The following is an 18,724-nucleotide window of genomic DNA, read 5'->3' as shown; positions in this document are numbered from 1 at the left end:
TTGTACTCGTTAGAGTTTAGAAGAATGAGGGGAGATCTCATTGAGACGTATAAGATGATGAATGGGATGGATAGGATAGAGGTGGAGAGACTCTTCCCGCTCAAAAAAGACAGTAGGACTAGGGGGCACAGCCTCAAGATAAAGGGGAGGCGGTTTAGAACGGAGTTGAGGAGGAACTTCTTCACTCAAAGGGTGGTGAATCTCTGGAATTCTCTGCCCGTTGAAGTGGTGGAGGCTGCCTCGCTAAATATTTTTAAGAAGCGGGTTGATGGGTTCTTGATAAAAGAGGGGATTAAGGGTTATGGGGAGAGGGCGGGAAAGTGGAACTGAGCCACGACAGATCAACCATGATCTTATTGAATGGCGGGGCAGGCTCGAAGGGCTAGATGGCCTACTCCTGCTCCTATTTCTTATGTTCTTATGTTCTTATGTTCTTAAAGCATGGGACCCCTCTCTTTTCCCTGCTAATCCCTTTGATTTGCTTGGCCTTCTAGCCAATTTCTACACAATCAGCGGCAGCTTCTGTATAATGTAGGCAACTCCCCTTTAAGAGTGGAAGGCTGCCTCTAAGAGATATAGGTTAGCTGAAACACATTCTGACCATGCTGATTAGCACGTGACCAGCTAGAAGTGAGCCTGGGGTTGGATTGCAACCTGAAAACATTGAAATGAGGAAACAGCACAATGTTTGCCTGTTGCCTGCCTCAAGAGGACCAGGTGTGAGCTGATCACGAGATGTGAACACCTATGCCTGTAAACTTGAGCAGTCAAATTTTATATTTTAGAAAGCTTTGCATTTCTAAAATAGGCATGAACCTCGGGTCAGTAGTTTCAGCTGGGGGAAGGGTAATTATGAGGCTATTAGGAGAGAATTAGGAAGCATTGGTTGGACTAGGAGATTACAGGGACTGGGAACGTCCGAGATGTGGAGATTTTTCAAGGAGCAGCTACTGCGGGTCTGTGATAGGTATGTCCCTGTCAGGCAAGGAGGATTTGGTAGGCCCAGGGAACCGTGGTGCACTAAAAAAGTTGATTCGTTGGTTAGGAAGAAAAAGGAGGCTTATGTTCGGATGAGGCTTGAGGGCTCAGGTAGTGCATTAGAAAGTTTTAGATTGGCTAGGAGGGAGTTAAGAAGGGCTAAAAGAGGACATGAGATGACTTTGGCTGATAGGATTAAGGAGAACCCTAAGGCGTTTTACAGGTATGTCAAGAACAGAAGGTTGGTTAGGGCAAGATTAGGGCCAGTTACAGACAGTAGAGGGAAGTTGTGTGTGGAACCGGAGGAGATTGGAGAGGCGTTGAACCAATATTTCTCTTCGGTGTTCACGCAAGGGGACATGAATGTAGCTGAGGAGGACACTGGGGTGCAGGGGTGTAAAATAGATAGTATTGCAGTTGATACCGGGGATGTGCTGGATATTCTAGAGGGTTTGAAAATAGATAAGTCCCCTGGTCCGGATGGGATTTACCCTAGGATTCTCTGGGAGGCAAGAGAGGTGATTGCGGAGCCTCTGGCTCTGATCTTCAGGTCGTCGTTGGTCTCTGGTATAGTACCGGAAGATTGGAGGACAGCGAATGTTGTCCCATTGTTTAAGAAGGGGAGCAGAGACTTCCCTGGGAATTATAGACCGGTGAGTCTTACTTCTGTGGTGGGTAAGGTTTTGGAAAGGATTATTAGAGACAGGATTTATAGTTATTTGGAGAGTAATGAATTGATTAGAGACAGTCAGCATGGTTTTGTAGCGGGTAGGTCATGCCTTACTAACCTTATCGAGTTCTTTGAGAAAGTGACCAAAGAGGTGGATAGGGGTAACGCAGTTGACGTGGTGTATATGGATTTTAGTAAGGCGTTTGATAAGGTTCACCATGGTAGGCTTCTGCAGAAAATGCAGATGTATGGGATTGGGGGTGATCTAGGTAATTGGATCAGGAATTGGCTAGCAGATAGGAGACAGAGGGTGGTGGTTGATGGTGAATATTCGTCATGGAGTTCGGTTACGAGTGGTGTGCCTCAGGGATCTGTTTTGGGGCCACTGCTGTTTGTAATTTTTATTAATGATCTGGATGAGGGTATAGTTGGGTGGATTAGTAAGTTTGCTGATGACACCAAAGTCGGAGGTGTGGCAGATTGTGAGGAAGGGTGTCATAGTTTGCAGGGTGACTTAGAAAGGTTGCAGAGCTGGGCCGCGAGGTAGCGGATGGAGTTTAATGTGGAGAAGTGTGAGGTAATTCATTTTGGTAGGAATAACAGATGTGTTAAGTATAGGGCTAACAGGAGGACTTTGAATAGTGTGGAGGAGCAGAGGGATCTAGGTGTATGTGTACATAGATCCCTGAAAGTTGGGAATCAAGTAGATAAGGTTGTTAAGAAGGCATACGGTGTCTTGGCGTTTATTGGTAGGGGGATTGAATTTAGGAGTCGCAGCGTCATGATGCAACTGTACACAACTCTGGTGCGGCCGCACTTGGAGTATTGTGTGCAGTTCTGGTCCCCACATTACAGGAAGGATGTAGAGGCTTTGGAGAGGGTGCAGAGGAGGTTTACCAGGATGTTGCCTGGTATGGAGGGGAGATCCTATGAGGAGAGACTGAGAGATTTGGGGTTGTTTTCGCTGGAAAGAAGGCAGCTAAGAGGGGACCTTATTGAAACATATAAGATGATTAGAGGTTTAGACAGGGTGGATAGTGATAGCCTTTTTCCTAGGATGGAGAAAGCTAGCACGAGGGGGCACGGCTTTAAATTAAGGGGGGGTAGTTATAGGACTGATGTCAGGGGTAGCTTCTTTACCCAGAGGGTGGTGAGGGACTGGAATGCCCTGCCAGCTGCAGTTGTAAATGCGCCTTGTTTGGGGGCGTTTAAGAGATCTGTGGATAGGTTTATGGATGAAATGAGATTGGTTTAGATTAGTGGGTTAGTGTTTTTTTTAAAAGCTGGTCAGCGCAACATCGTGGGCCGAAGGGCCTGTTCTGCGCTGTAATGTTCTATGTTCTATGTTCTTCATTGAGACCATGTTATTGCAAGGCTGCTAATGCTCATGAGCTAAATGTAGGCTTGGTTGCTATGGTAAAGTCACTCAGAACTGACTTTAGGGTGTGTTGCCATTGATCACACTCGCATGACCAACGCTGAAAGCATCAATGAACTGGTTGAGTGATTTTTCTCCCTGATTCCTTATCTTACCGGCAATCATGTCAAAGAGACCAATCTTCGATTTGTAGACTTCACAATAGTCTGGAAAAGCTAGAACCTCTAGATGTCCGCAAAAACTTAATTTCTGAATGCAACCCAAAGAAAAAGTAATTCCTCTATACTATTATTACAGTGTGAGGCCAAATATAAGTTTCTGCTCACTAGCAAGGACAGACTGGTCTACGGCAGATCAGAAAGTTCTGGACAGCCCCCATAAATGAAAGTTGGTGCCTCTGATGCCCTATCCTCCATAGGTGCTGTGCAGCTTTGATAGTGGTCTCTAAATTGCCCCTCTAAGGGACAGTTTACCATGGCTAATCCACCTAACATCTTTGGACTGTAGGAGGCAACTGGAGCACCCAGAGGAAACATGGGGCGAATGTGCAAACACCATGGAGACATTCACCCAAGCTAGGAATCGAACCTGGATCTCTGGCACAGTGAGACAGCAGTGCTAACCACTGTGCCACCATGACACCCCATCTGTAAGACATCTTCAAAATTTATTTAGCTAGTTTCTCGCCCGACAACCAGCCAGATTCTTGGCTGACTGCTTGTCAAGTCAGGAAAACGTTCAAGACCTGCATTTTCATGCCACTGTCTATGAAAGGTGAGTTTGAAAATTGAGGATGGGACCTGAATTGCAGGATTCCCAGCCCCATTCCAGTCATGTGGCTTTTTATGACACAAGGATAAGGGTGCTAGCACTTGTTAATCCCTCCCTTACCTACTCCATGATGGGATGGGCATTTGAGACCTCCCATTATGGAATTAGGCTCGCTTTTGTAGTCTGGTACTTCACAGCACTTCAGAGGAGTTGGGAACTAAGGGGAGACTCATTCCCAAGTGGGCAATCAAAGAAATGCAATCACCTACTTCTGAAATTATTTCATTGTCAACCTTGAAATACAACAGGCTTGTTCTTTCAGTTTTAATAGTTACATTCTGCATAGTAAGTTAAATGTATTTTTACTATAATAATTATATGGCTTTCCCTGCAAGGGTAAGTTGACCATCATTGTGTCAGTATTGGCATGTATTACAATACTTTTCCCAATGGGGAAAGTACCATAATGCATTCAAAACTTGTAAAAACATATGCAGGGGAGATTTCCTGTCATATTTTGGGCAGAAATTTAAATGTTCAGCAATCTTCAGTTTTGAAAAATGTTGGCATTCTGCTGAATATTAGAAGAAAATCCAAAAACCTCCTTTGAATGAAAGAAGATTGAAATTGATACAGCCTGCTTTGAAATGGTTTCAGTTGCCTTCATTGTTGATATTTCCCTTTTTTTGTAATAGTTGGGGTGATTATGAATGCTTGACTGAGTTTCAAAACTCCCCAACCCATTTATATGTTTTCACATTTTGATGACAGTTGTAAGGGTTTATGAAAGGATTCTCTCTATATTTTTATATGGCTAAGTTTGTTTTTTTTTATCACAGATTGAACACTTGAAGGGATTTATTTACTTTTATGGCTGAGAATTTTATTCAGTATAACATGCCTTTGAATATGACAGATCTATTAGAATGATAGAAGTTCATTTTGTAAACATTCATTTCAAACGTACGCTGAGGCCTGCCCATTGTGGATATTGGATGAGTGGTTATAAAGGGTACTTGGGAAAATCAAGATTTTGATGAGATGGAGGTATCAGTTGGCTATAGAGGTTGCTTGGGGACAGGGGAGCATAGAGGAGGTCTGTGGGGTGGGTAGAGTAAATTCATAATTAACCCGAGGCCAATGTCTCAGTTGAAAACAGAGATGGATACTCTAGCCTGCCAATCGGACCATCTGCCCACTTGCTTCATCTCAGGCTTGCTTCAGAAGGTTGTGTGCCCAACTCTCTCCCCCTCTCCACCTATGCTGAATGAAAATATAGTGGGTGGGATCCTTTTTAAAGGGGAGGGGTCTGCTGACTCAGGTGCTGGAATTCTAATGCCCCACCTGCCACAGAATCGAAACAGACGAGGGGGCAGCCAACGGATATGTTCGTTGAACTCGGTTGGGAATTTCCGGTCTCGCTCAAGCAAGGCCGCAAAATCCCACCCAGGAAGCTCACTTCACAAAGTATATAAACAAATTGCTTGGTAATGTGCTTTATCTAAAGAGTGAATTCATGAACAAAGAACAAAAACAGCCCAGGAAACAGGCCCTTCGGCCCAACGAGCCTGCGCCACCATTTTAACATTACCAGTCCCCCCTCCACCCATGACCCTTATCTATGCTTATCTAACACAGTAGGAAGTTGTGCTCATGAAAAAGAGGTTGAAGAACCAAAGGGGTCAAGGCAGGTAGACATTGGGCAGCAATATTTGAATGAAAATTAGCAACCCCCTCGCCACCCAGCCCCCACAACATCTACATTTCATGGGAGCCTTTCCAGTGCCCTACTATGTGTTCATACAAAACTAAATACGAGTGGAATGGCTTTAGATTGATTGAATGTGATATTTGAATTCTCCACGATTTGCTTGGGATTGACAGAGGGATTTGGGAAGGTTGAAAAGTGAGACCAGTGTTGTGACTTTATCTCTGACTTTTGAGTAAGGCTTCCTTATGTTCTCTGCAGGAAGAATGGATTTGGAAAAATATTTCCCAGGACATAATACTTTCAGTAAATAGATTCAATAAGCAAATAACCACAAAATGCTTTATCTTTAGAAATGCAAGTTACATTTTGACATGAAAGAAATAAACATTGTGTGGGAACTGTCTAGTAGCATGTTATGATGCTGTATTTGCAAATACTCAAAATCATAAGCACATTGTGTTGTACAATTTGGCTAAACATACTTTATATACACAATCTTAACTAATTCAATTTGGGACACAACATAGAACATAGAACATTACAGCGCTTCGGCCCTCGATGTTGTGCCGACCTGTGAAACCATCTAACCTGTTCCAATATCATCCAACAGGGTTCATTTTCATCTTCACAATCTGTTTGATAACATAATGGTGAAGATTACCTTCCCTCTATAGAATCCACTGCACCTATATCCAGCAGGGATAATGGAATGAAAATCAGGCTTTTTTTTTTATAATGGGCAGTCCACTAACCATGCCATCTTACTGCTGGGACAGCAAAGTACAAAATCACTGTGAAAGTCTGTGGAAAAAAACTTCCTCAGCATTGTTTCATATGTTATTTCAGATAAACTTGACCTTGAAGCTGCAATCGAAGCCCTATTTGTTAGAGATAAGAAAGGACGTTTGAATTCGTTGACCACAGTACTTGGTCAAGAAGTTGACCGCTTTAATGGTCTCCTGGCCGTGCTAAAAGTAAGTAATAGATCTGTATATAGAATTCAAACAGCACTCTTCTCATTCTCAAAAACAATGTATGATGTGAAGGTTAATTGTGGCATGTTTTCTATTTAACTGAAGGCTGCATTAGTTTTTATACTCCCCTAACCTGATTTCATTGTGTCTTGCAAATTTCTAAATTTATCAGCCTTGCATATTTTCCAAAGGGAAGTATTTGTTATTACCCTCTAACATTGCATGGGAAACACAGTTATTTGTGTATTTAAAATACATGAAAGTGGCATTTACTGCAAACAATTCTACTGTACTTTCGTTTTTAAATTTTATTTAGCACGTTAATTATAATATTCATAAACATACTGCCATATGAAAAGAAAGATGAGCAAAACCATCAAACTCCCCTTAAAAATCAGTGATACACTCTGTGGCAGTGACCACCACTTAAGCTTGTAGAAGAAAGAAGATGGGGAGAACTTTCAGCTTGGGAATGTATGTTTTAATCTAAAAAAGTGAGCATTGAGGCACTGAATGTTGGGTCATGATCTCTCATACCACAGAACGTGCCTGTTATTATTTTGAATAGGTTTTTTTTGTTAGTCATTTGGCATGCGTGCCTGAAATTGATGAGTGCCTCGTTACCGTGGCCAAGATCTCTTTTCAATAATTTTGGCATCTTTCTCACCAATGCTAAAAACAAGTACAAAAAATAATGGGCATAAACAGCCTGAAGGGCACCATTTAGGCTATAGTAGCATCTTTCTCTGAGTTAGATGTTTGTGGGTACAAATGCGAGTCCAGAAACCTGAGCACATAATCCAGACTGATACTTGTGTCAGCATCAAGGGAATGCTCCACCAATGGCTATGCGTTTCAGGTGAGACAGTAAACCAAAGTCTTGTCTGTCTTCTCATGATATAAAGGGTCCCATGGCATTCTTTTGAAGCAGAACTGCAGACCTAGCCCAGTGCCCGACATTGACTATTCATAGTCCCAGTGGATTTTAACTGCATTTTCTCTGGACTTCTTTTGAATCATATAAAGTCTATGGAGTTTTTTGGAGGCCTGTACTCCTTACAAAAAAGCATAGGGGATGAATTATGATGGCACTCTCATTTCATTTGAATAATATTCCAATGTTTTGAATTGAGTTGATTTGATTTATTATTGCCACATGTATTACTATGCAGAGAAAAGTATTGTTTCCTGCACGCAATACAGATAAAGAATACTGTTCATAGAAAAGGAAAGGAGAGAGTGAGAATGTAATGTTACAGACATAGCTAGGGTGTAGAGAAAGATCAACTTAATATGAGGTAGGTCCATTCAAAAGTCTGATGGCAATAGGAAAGAAGCCCTTCTTGAGTCGTTTGGTACACGTTCTCAGACTTTGTTCAATGTTCTTACCTTTCTCACAAAAATCCTATTCCTCTTCCTTCCTTTGAAATGTTTATTTTTGTTAGCTGTTTTGTCATCAGCAGAGAAAATTGCTTGCCAAAAATGATGCATTCATCATAATTAGTTCAAATTAGATTTGATTTTATCTTCATCCATCATTTCAACCTTGTTAAGGCTGTAATATAGTTCAGTGTGTAACAGATCATAAAATATCCATCAGATTCAATTTTAATTTAAATCTGTGAATAGCATTGATTAATAGCTTATGTGGTCTATCTATCCTTTTGCCTGACTAATATTTTGCATTTAAATTTTTGAGAGTACTACTGTTATGCATATTTTATGATTAACATGATAACCAGAGGGTAGGAAGTGATTGCTACTAATGCTTAATAGTCTGAAATATGAAGTTCTTTCTAAAAATGATACTGTATTAGTGCCTAAAGATTAGTTCAGAGTTTCTTCTTAGTTGTCTGAAGGAAAGTAAAAGTTCAAAGGTGAATATCAAGTCAATTTGTTCGACCTACTTCCTTAAGCATGTGGTTGCAGTGCCAAAAAAACGTTATACTGGGACCAAAAATACAAGTAACATAACTTTCCCTTTATGGCTTGAAGCAACAATATCAAATTTGAAAAAATCTTCTTGCAAAATATACTTCTTATTGAAATCATATTGGTATAATGAGCTGATGCTTTCAATGTAATGAGAAGGGGTTTGCCTAGATAAATTGAAATAAAAATTGGTAGGACAGGGGCTGAACATTGGGAAATCAGCAAATCATCAAAGTCATAGAGCCATAACATCCTTACAGTGCAAAATTAGGCTATTCGGCCTATCGAGTGTGCACTGACAACAATCCCTCCCAAACCCTAACCCTGTAACCCCACATATTTACTCTGCTAACCCCTAACACTAAGCGGCAATTTAGCGTGTCCAATCAACCCAATCCGCATATCTATGTAGTATGGGAGGAAACCTGGGCATCTGGAGGAAACCCATGCAGACACAGAGAATGTGCAAACTTCAGACAGTTGCCGGAGGCTGGAATTGAACCCAGATCCCTGGCGCTATGAGGCAGCAATGCTAACCTCTGTGCCACCATGCCGCCCAAATGATGAAGCTTCTTGGATGAGTAGAAATATTTAACAAAGGTGATGACAATAACAACCACTTATAGAACACACTTAACATAGTAGAATGTTCTAAAGCATAGACAGGAATGTTACCAAACAGAATTTAACAACAAGCTAAATAAGGCGATGATGATCAAAAGCTTGGTCAAAGGGATAAGTTTTAATGTGCACCAAAGCTGCTGGTGCTTCTCCTGTTTCTGGGCCCTCCCTTAACCCACCCCCTCAATCACATATGATCACACATGTCCATCTCAAAATTCACCACTCAGTGCACCAAACAATCACCCAAAATTAAGAGTAAAAAGATGATATCCATTGTTAACATTGGATTATAAATATCCTCTCATTTATATGCAACATTGGTTGTTAATATTAAGAGCCGCAATGATATGTTGCAATGTTAGTTCATGTGACCCTGACTCACCATGATGATTGAGCAAACCAGAAAGTACAAATTTTGCTTTAACACATTGGGCAATATTGTTAATTTGACAAGAAAATATCCCATTAGTTATTAATAATACTGTGCTGGTACTAACACAGATTTCAGTGATTGCCTCACTAATTAACCCTAGGCAGCAGTGCTAACCACCATGCCATGTATTAGAGCTGAGAGTTGTATTAGGCTTTCACACGTCTCAAATTGCTTTACAACTAATTATGTCCTTCTGTAGAATGTGGGCAGTGCTTTCAAGTAGTGGAGTAAGCTTCAGCAGCTGAATAATTTACTCTTATTCCTAATATTTGTATGCCATTCTCGTTGAAGAGATGAGTTGGACAAAATTAACAGGTTCTCCACATTGTGTCATATAGACATGGTGACAGTAAATTCATATTTGGGAGAAAGATTCAATGCTTGTAACCTAGATAAACAACATATTTTTTAAAAACCTTTTCAAGAAATAGGAGTTATCCATGGTCTTATTCAATGCAATTATTATAAAGGGTATAATTACATTTTATTTTATCAGTAACCCCACAAGATAGAATAAATGACCACCAAGCAACACAGTGGAATGATTGAACAACATGGGTCTTCACTGTCAGTGAGAAGCATTGGAGCCCTTAGGTATCTCTGTACAACATAGGTTTTAAGAGGCTGGTGGGCAATAACTGGTTCACGACTGTATCTGTTTTTTATCAGAAAGTCTAAAAATGCTGCTGATTGCAGCTTCTCACTACAATATAATTTCAACATCTACGATGAAACATAACTTAATCAAAATATTTAAATACTTCAAAAACTCTTAAAAGCATCAAGATTGAGTGAGATAATAAGTAGAAACAGTAAGTAGAAAAAGGACAAGGATGACATTAATTAACATAAAGACTCCAGAATCAAATGGAGTGTAGAACAGTTTATTGATTCACTATGAGCTAATTATAGATTGCTGTCCTGGCATTTTCACCCCACAAAGCCTTCTCATATTAAACCTGCACTAGCAACTAAATTAACAACGCTACAGCTTCTGTTTCCATGATAATTATGGATGATAATGGCCATTTAGCCTCGCTCATCTAGAATGACATACAAACATATATGTTTGGAATCAGAGTAAATTATTCAGTCCCTAAAGTTTACTCCACTATTTGAAAACATTGCCCACATTGTACATGTCGCTACAATTCAGAAGGACATAATAGGTTGTGAAGCAATTTGGGACATGTGAAAGCCTGATACAATTCTCAACTCTAATATACCTGCATGGTGGCAAAGTGGTTAGCACTGCTGCCTCACAGTGCCAGGGACCCAGGTTCGATTCTGGCCTTAGGTCACTGTCTGTGCGGAGTCTATACATTCTTCCCATGTCTACATGGGTTTCCTCCCACAGTCCAAAGATGTTAGGTGGAAAGACCATGCTAAATTTCCCCTTTCTGTCCAAAGATGTATAAATTAGATGGATTAGCCATGGTAAATGTGTGGGCTAATGGGGATAGGGCAGGGAGACAGGGATGGGTTTGGGTAGAATGCTCCTTCAGGGGTTGGTATTGACTTGATGGGCCAAAAGCCTTTTTGTTGCACTGAAGGGATTCTATGATTCAATGATATCCCCTACATCCACAGTCCAATGGTTTGGCAGAATGGGTGGTTCACTCAGTTAAGCATGTACTCGAGAAATGTGCACAGGATCACACAGATTACTATGCTGCACTGCTTAGCTTTTGAAATCTACCACACCAGGGCCTGCCCTCGTCAGCACAATGGCTTTTCACCAGATGCACCATGACCATGATTCCTACTGTCAAGGCTCTGCTGCAGTCTAAACTTGAAACCAACATGTGGCCATCCTGCAATAGCGATTGAAAAACTAAAGATGCGATGATGGAGATACCCATAGTCTCTACTCCACTACCACCAGGTCAAACGGTCAGGATTCAGACCATACATGGTCATGACCAGTTGGTGGTGGTTCACAGTAATGCCCTGCAACCAAAAAGCTATATGGTAACCTCAGACAGTGCCCACTCTGTAGCAATCACTGTCACCTTCTGCATGTAGTAGAACCAGCAACACCAAATAACACACCACTTCAGTCATCCTTCCTGTGGCACCAACTAATATGCAAACACCTAAAGATGCCAACGTAGCTGCTTCTTTACTTAACAATGCACCAATGAAACATCACAGAGTCAATCTTACCAAAAATAGTCCAGGACAGGCACGAAAACGGGAATGTTTCTGACCCAGTTTTTGGAGCAGTTCAAATCTAGTATTTTATCCGCTTAGTGCAAGAAAAACTGGGCTAAGCCATTCCTTGCCTGTAAGGCAATGGGGCAGGGTTTAAGTCACCAGCAAGCTTGTTGCAGCATAAGAGGCCACCATTGCGTGTGTACAGAATTCAGTGGCTGCTCATCCATAATGCCAACCAACAGAGGCCTAAGCAGCCGGCCATGACCCAACACTCCTATCGTGGGGCCCACAGCCAATCGCAAGCCCTACAACGCACGCAAATATTGCCCCTGCCACCCTGATCAATTATCCCCCCTCCCCCACTGATCACCTGCAGAGTGGCAGTGGGGTCTGCCTCCCTACCTGATCAGCCCACCCCCTCAGTTTTCCCCCATCCCCTCAGGGCCCCACACCCTGGCATGCCCGGTGAACAGTGCCAGGGTGCCAGGCTGGCACTGCCCAATGGGCACACCCTCCCTTGCCCTTGACCTCCTAGAGGGGCCTCAACGGCCTCCAGTTCTCCAACTAAGCTATCACAACTGGTCACATTGCTGGGACCTACTGTGTTTCTCGCTGGAGAGGACCTCTCCCAGACAGGTCACACAGGCAAGTTAGCCTGTATGATAGCATCCTGGGCTTACCAACTCCATTCAAATTACATTCAAATTGAATTTAAATAATTTATTTAGCCTCTCGCTGGAAATGGGTGGGACACTGACCTTGCCGGATACCCAGTGCTGGTAAAATCGCAAGCGGCGAGAAATTGGGCACAAACCTGATTTCTTAGCTCTCGCACAATCTTACCAACTCAGCCGGCCCATTGGCCAGCTGGGTGCAATGGTAAGATCCACCCCCCCTGCCACTTCCACCCCCCCCCCCCACTTCCACCGCCCCCCACTTCCACCGCCCCCCACTTCCACCGCCCCCCACTTCCACCGCCCCCCACTTCCACCGCCCCCCACTTCCACCGCCCCCCACTTCCACCGCCCCCCACTCCCCTTCATGCTACCAGTGAAGAAATTAGTGATAGGAAGACTACAACACCATCAGCCAATGTAATCATATGCTCAGACGCATGAGTAGACCAAATGCAAGATTCCAGAACTTTATTATCGTGTAGCATAGAAGTGACTTTTGAAGTTCAGCTTTCTTTCCAATAGAAGTGTGGGGATGAAGAAGACACCATGGGCTACGCACCAGTTGCTAAAGCCTGATCTCTGCCTCTATATTACACGTGTGTGTGTACACATATATATATATATAAAAAATATGTGTAAATAGTTATGCATTATCAATTAGTTTAATTGCATGTCACATAGTGGTCTGTACATGTTTTCTGATTACATTCTGTTACATCTCATACACTGTTACATCTCAAGTGGTCACATGAGAACATGATAACAGCATGGGGGTTGTCCCCAGAATTTCAGACAGAGCGTGTGTACTGTATACAACTGTAAGCTTAGGAAAAAGCTTCCTTAGATGGAAGTCTTTGATATCCTCGAAATCTGGGCAGCAGAGTAGCATAGTAATTAGCACCAATGCCTCACAGCTCCAGGGACCCTGGCTCAATTCCGGCCTTCGATCACTGTCTGTGTGGTATTTGTGAATTCTCCCTGTGTCCGCATGGGTTTCCTCCTGATGCTCCAGTTTCCTCCCACAGTTCAAAGATGTGCAGGTCAGGTTGATTGACTAAGCTAAATTGATCCTAGTGTCAGGGGATTAGCAGGGTAAATATGTGGGGTTATGGGAATAGGGCGTACTGTCGGGATTCTTTGATTCTATGATCAACGATTGAAGAAACCCATAACATTCAACAGAAATTATTTTGTTTTGCTTGCCACTTTGATCTTTAAATAATGCTATCTTTTTAGATTCAGCTTTTGCTGGGAGAGATTGACCTGTCAGTATGAATAACTGGATTGATTTCAAGCTGAAATTTCTCAGACAAAATACTAAGCCTGCGAAAATGGAGTAGAACAGTGAAAAATAAACCTCTGCGTCCCTCTAAGGCAGCAGACTAGTTTGCCAATATTTCATGACGTTAATCAAAAATTGTACATTACAGAATGATGGTTCAGATAGTGGGGAAGTGGCTTGGGTAACTCATAAATAAAATAACTAAAAACTTAAAATATTTTTGTAGAATAATGGATTTGTTAAAAAAAAGACTTTAAAGAATAAAGGATCGTAAAAAAAAAGTACGGATTATTAAAATGGTAATCTGAATGTTAAAAGGCATTGATTGAAAGTTTGAATGGAGCTTATAAATGTTTCATTAAGTTTCATGTTCAGTTTAAAAATGCGTTAGTGTTTCCTGAACCTCCCCATAGCTGAAATGGAGCCAGCCTCCTCTAAAGTGAGGGAGAGGATGCTGACAGGTAGTATAGGCAATGTGTCATAGCAAATGTAGGAGTGGATTTAGCATCAAGCAGCATTACTCTCCTTAAATATTTTGATTCATAATTTGGCAAATTTCCAGTCTTTTGCAAAAGGCTTTTTGGTGATAAACCCATGAGTCTGACTCTATAAAAGCACTAACCAGGACTGAAAACAATGGGTTGACTTCTGGGATGGGATTTTCAAATGGCAGGAGCAAGCAAATCAAAAATAATTTCTGTTGTGTATTGTAGGTTCCTTATATCACTGATATCAAGGACTTCCAATTAAGTAAGTTTATTCCTAAGCTTAACAGCTATATACAGGATCCAGTGTGGGTGCGATTTAAATATTGTGATCCTGTACTTTGTCTCTGGATCCTGATTTCTCAGTGCCAGTCTTCAATTTTCAAAGTATTGGTGGTGGAAAGGGAAGAAGTACCTGCTCATCTTCAATTAATGACTCATTGAGCTCATGGAGCATGTTAACGAGCCTGGGAGGATGGCATTGCAATATTTACTGGCGATTTCAGTGAAACCAAATGAACTGATGCACATGGATGTTGGGTTCACTGCGGGGCAACAGAGTTTTTTTTATATATTTAAATCACAGGGGCGTCATGTTCTCTGAATCTGAAGGCGGGGGATATGTCAACTTTGTCCAGTCATACACAATTTCATGGCTTTCTATTGTTGGGCTTCTGAGGAGCTGCCCCCTCTTTATAGCAAGGCAGCAGCAGGCCCTATCATAGCTGTCACCTGTTCTTGCCTCTAGCACTAGGCAGGTAGCTCCCACCTCCTGGAGGTGCCTATGCCACAGATTACAAACAGAGCAACGTGTATAGATTCAGGCAAGCTGACTCAGAAACATCTGAAGAAATCTATCTTCGTAAACTGGGTTTTACCTGGGAGACAGTCACAAGATTGTATTCTTGAAGCTCACGTACCAAGAAGCTCCTCCACAGGAAGCTTATACCTTAGTGACATTCAAAGCAGATCACAGCCCAGAGTTATTATGCTTCAAGTTCAACCAATGCTATCATGGATGACTTCAGCAATATCAGTCAATCAGAAATTAAAATTAGAGGTTAAGGTCACATAATATGTTTTGCATAAAACCATTGACAAAACATTAAAGACAGCTCTGATGTTTGATCTTCAGTAAGTTTCACAGTATTTTAACATAAATTGTCCTATTGGAACAGCTTTCTTTTGACTCAAAAATGCAGCATAGCATTTTTTTTTGTTTTTATTCCAATTCAATCAAATCAAGTCCAATTCAGAGTCTCAACAAGTTGAGATATTTCCGATGACAAGACAAGGCTCTCATCTCCTGTTCTGGGCTTGATCTGCATGGTCCAAGATGATTGGAGCAGGCATAGCTCCTCCTCCAAGGCTTGATCTTATTTGCATCTGAGCCAGAAGGCCAAGGTACTGCTTTTAAAAATTGCTTCAAATGAAGCTAAAATGTAACCTAATGACTTCAGCCAAGCACAGCATATCGTTACTACACTTGATCTTAGCCAAAAGGCTGAGAAGCAGTGCAGCATATCATTTGCGTGACAAATTTTGTTCCTTTCATAGTTTGACAATGTCAATTTTTTTTATGATTTCCCGTATATTCTAATAGTGTTTGGAACAATTGTCCCTTATTTTGTTTCCCTAAGAGAACGTAACTATGGCAGGATGATATTTTTTTCAAAGGTTTTCATCACTCAAGTTAAGGTCTCAATAAAAGATTTAAATTTCTCAAAAAAAGTCACATTTATGCATCATTTTTTAATCAGCGCTTTCGGAAAAGAATAAAAATTGCAAATTTCTGATTACTTCAATTTGATTTAGTCTTTACAGCAAAAAAGCACATGGCACAGTCTAGCTATTTGGTACAACTAAAAATAACCACTTTTGTGAGAAATAATCATTTACATATTTTCACTCAAAACATTGGGCATGATCTTACCAGCTTGCCACACCAGTAAGAGAGAACAAAAGGCAAACTAATTGAATTTGCATCTGGTTTCTTGCCTCTCGTGGTTTGCTGGCCCTATTTTGCACAGAAATGGTGCAAGGCTGATTTAAAAATTAATGAAAGTTTGCAACTGAATTCTGGATTCTGCCTTTTGATTCATGGTGCAACCACTTGCCAGAGACTGGGCCTGTACTGGGGGCACGTAGAATAGAATCCCTACAGTGCAGAAGGAGGCCATTCAGCCCATCAAGTCCGTATTGACCACAGTCCCACCCAGGCCCTATCCCCATAACCCCATGCATTTACCCTAGTTAATCCCCCTGAATGCAAAGGGGCAATTTAGCATAGCTGATCCACCGAACCCGCACATCTTTGGACTGTAGGAGGCAATATTGGAGGAAACCCAAACAGAAATGGGGGGAGTGTGCAAACTCTGCACAGACAGTGATCCAGGAATTGAACCCAGCTCACTGGTGCTGTGAGGCAGCAGTGCTAACCACTGTGCTGCCCCCATATCAGGCATGCTAATGCCCAACCTACCAAACTCTGGCACATGTTGTCATGATGTGGATGTGCTGGCGTTGGACTGGGGTAAACACAGTAAAAAGTCTGACAACACCAGGTTTTAGTCCAACTGATTTGTTTGATAGTAAACGCACAAGCTTTCGAGGTTTCCCTCTTCGTCAGGTGAATGGCATGTTGTCATGGACAGTTGGAGCTTGCATTTGATGCATTCCACCTGTCCTGGGTTCAGGCAATGGAGTACTTGGGCCATTACATTTTTGGTGATATCAGGTTAAAAACAATCCATAATTATGATCAGTTATTTTTTTAAAAAAATGCTTGTCCTTTTATTTTCCTGTCTGTACAGAGTTCTTTAATTACACTGAATAAGGCCATTGCTGGATTTGTGGTAATGTCCGAAGAGGTGGAAAAGATGTACACCAGCTTCCTAAACAACCACGTTCCAACCCTTTGGGCTGATGCAGCTTATCCATCACTCAAACCCTTGGGAGCTTGGGTGAAAGACTTCATATTGAGAACGGAGTTTATTGAGGTGAGACAAACTAGAACAACAATCTTGAAATAACAACTTGCTACACTTGTGGTTTTGAAAATCTGGCACAATTTGTTGCTTGTATGTATAAGGTGGCTGATGTGAGAAACATCAGAGAGCTTACTCAGCCTATGGAACGAAAGCAATGTATTACATTTTTTCCACTTTTTATAATTAGGCACTTGTGTCAGTTTTTCTTATCATAAAATATATTTGACTCTGTTTACTTATGAATAGCCAAGTAACACATGACACTGTCATTGAAACATTTCATAAATTCATTTTTTCAAGCAAGCTCTGGGTGACTCCATCTTGAAAGGGGCCTATCTTTGGGTTATTTCAGGTACTGGACATGACTTAATATACAAATTCTGGTCCCATGGCACGTACAGAGCCCTGATTGCCATTTTTGGGATAACCAGATGGAACATATGCCATGCACTCACTGGCTGTACAAAAAAGGACCAAAAGCAGTACATTTAAGATAATTGGTATGATGCCAGGAGGATCAACCACCCCCCCCCCCCAAATATTGTGTGGCTTTGCTGCCGCATGCTCCATAGCCTCTCTATTGCCACCTCCAGCCCATATTTGGAACCATTTTATTGCTGACATGACACTGGGCTCGAGTCAGTGAGCTGCAGCAGGATAAGGTAGAATCTGCGTGCTGCCAGTAGCATGTGCAAAGCCCCCCCTGCATTCTCATGCAACCAGCTTCCTGTGTCTGTGTGGGTTGGAGAGTCGGTGCAGACCTGATGGGCTGCATGGCCCCCTTCTGCACTGTAGGGATTCTGTGGACCACTGTGCCAGTCAGCCATCAAATAATTAAAGCCTACCCTATAATTCAGGCTGAGGATTAGCTGCCACGAATACAAGTGAGTGCAGAAGATCTTATCTCAAGAACTCACAGAATCACAGAATACTTCAGCGCAGAAGAGGCCCTTCAGCCCATTAAGTCTGCACCAACACGTGAAATGCACTGCCTATCCATTTACACTTGCCAGCACTCGGCCCACTGCCTTGAATGTGATGACGTGCCAAGTCCTCGTCCAGATACTTTTTAAAGGATGTGAGGCATCCCGCCTCCACCACCATTCCAGGCTGTCACCACCCTCTGAGTAAAACTGTTTATCCTCAAATCCCCCCCCAAACCTCCCACCCCTCGATTTCAACCTGTGTTCCATCGTATCTGACCCTTCAACTAAGAGGAACAGCTCCTCCCTATCCGTCTTGTCCATGCCCCTCATAATCCTGAACACCTCAATCAGGTTGCCCAAATATTTCTGCTGACAGGGCATTGAAAGATAGCGTTTAAAACATTGCACTCCTGTGAAGAGGAAGAAAGAAAAACATTAGAGACATTCCATCTTGGTCACCTGAAAGGAGGTGGATCAAATATTTGGTCTGCACATAAAGTTAAGTGCAGGTCAGTTGCTTGTCCTCCAGGTCTGGGTTGGTCTCGAAGAAGAAATATAAATAAGTAATTGCCTCTAACTCATTTGTTGACATGCCAGGCAACATTAAAAGCATTCTTCTTTAATTATTAAAATAAAGAAACAAACCATCCAGCAGTTTAAAATTGAATTGACTAACTGGTAGTATTAAAAAAAAATATGGTGGTTTTATATGTTCAGTTTTGTGGGTTAATGTAGA

At 41.8% G+C, this 18,724-nt stretch overlaps 1 protein-coding gene across 1 annotated transcript in view; it reads left to right on the top strand.

The window, feature by feature from the left end:
* Positions 1 to 18,724, top strand: part of dnah6 (dynein, axonemal, heavy chain 6) — a 300,004-nt gene that overhangs the window by 266,429 nt on the left and 14,851 nt on the right. Inside the window, exons 72-73 of the mRNA XM_080188484.1 lie at positions 6,355 to 6,482; positions 16,886 to 17,071. Of these exons, the coding sequence (XP_080044610.1) occupies positions 6,355 to 6,482; positions 16,886 to 17,071 (314 nt within the window). The remainder of the gene's footprint in view (positions 1 to 6,354; positions 6,483 to 16,885; positions 17,072 to 18,724) is intronic.

The sequence above is a fragment of the Carcharhinus amblyrhynchos genome, chromosome 5, assembly GCF_965287045.1.
Source record: "Carcharhinus amblyrhynchos chromosome 5, sCarAmb.v2.hapA, whole genome shotgun sequence".
Taxonomy (NCBI): domain Eukaryota; kingdom Metazoa; phylum Chordata; class Chondrichthyes; order Carcharhiniformes; family Carcharhinidae; genus Carcharhinus; species Carcharhinus amblyrhynchos.
This window is presented reverse-complemented; position numbering and strand designations above follow the sequence as displayed.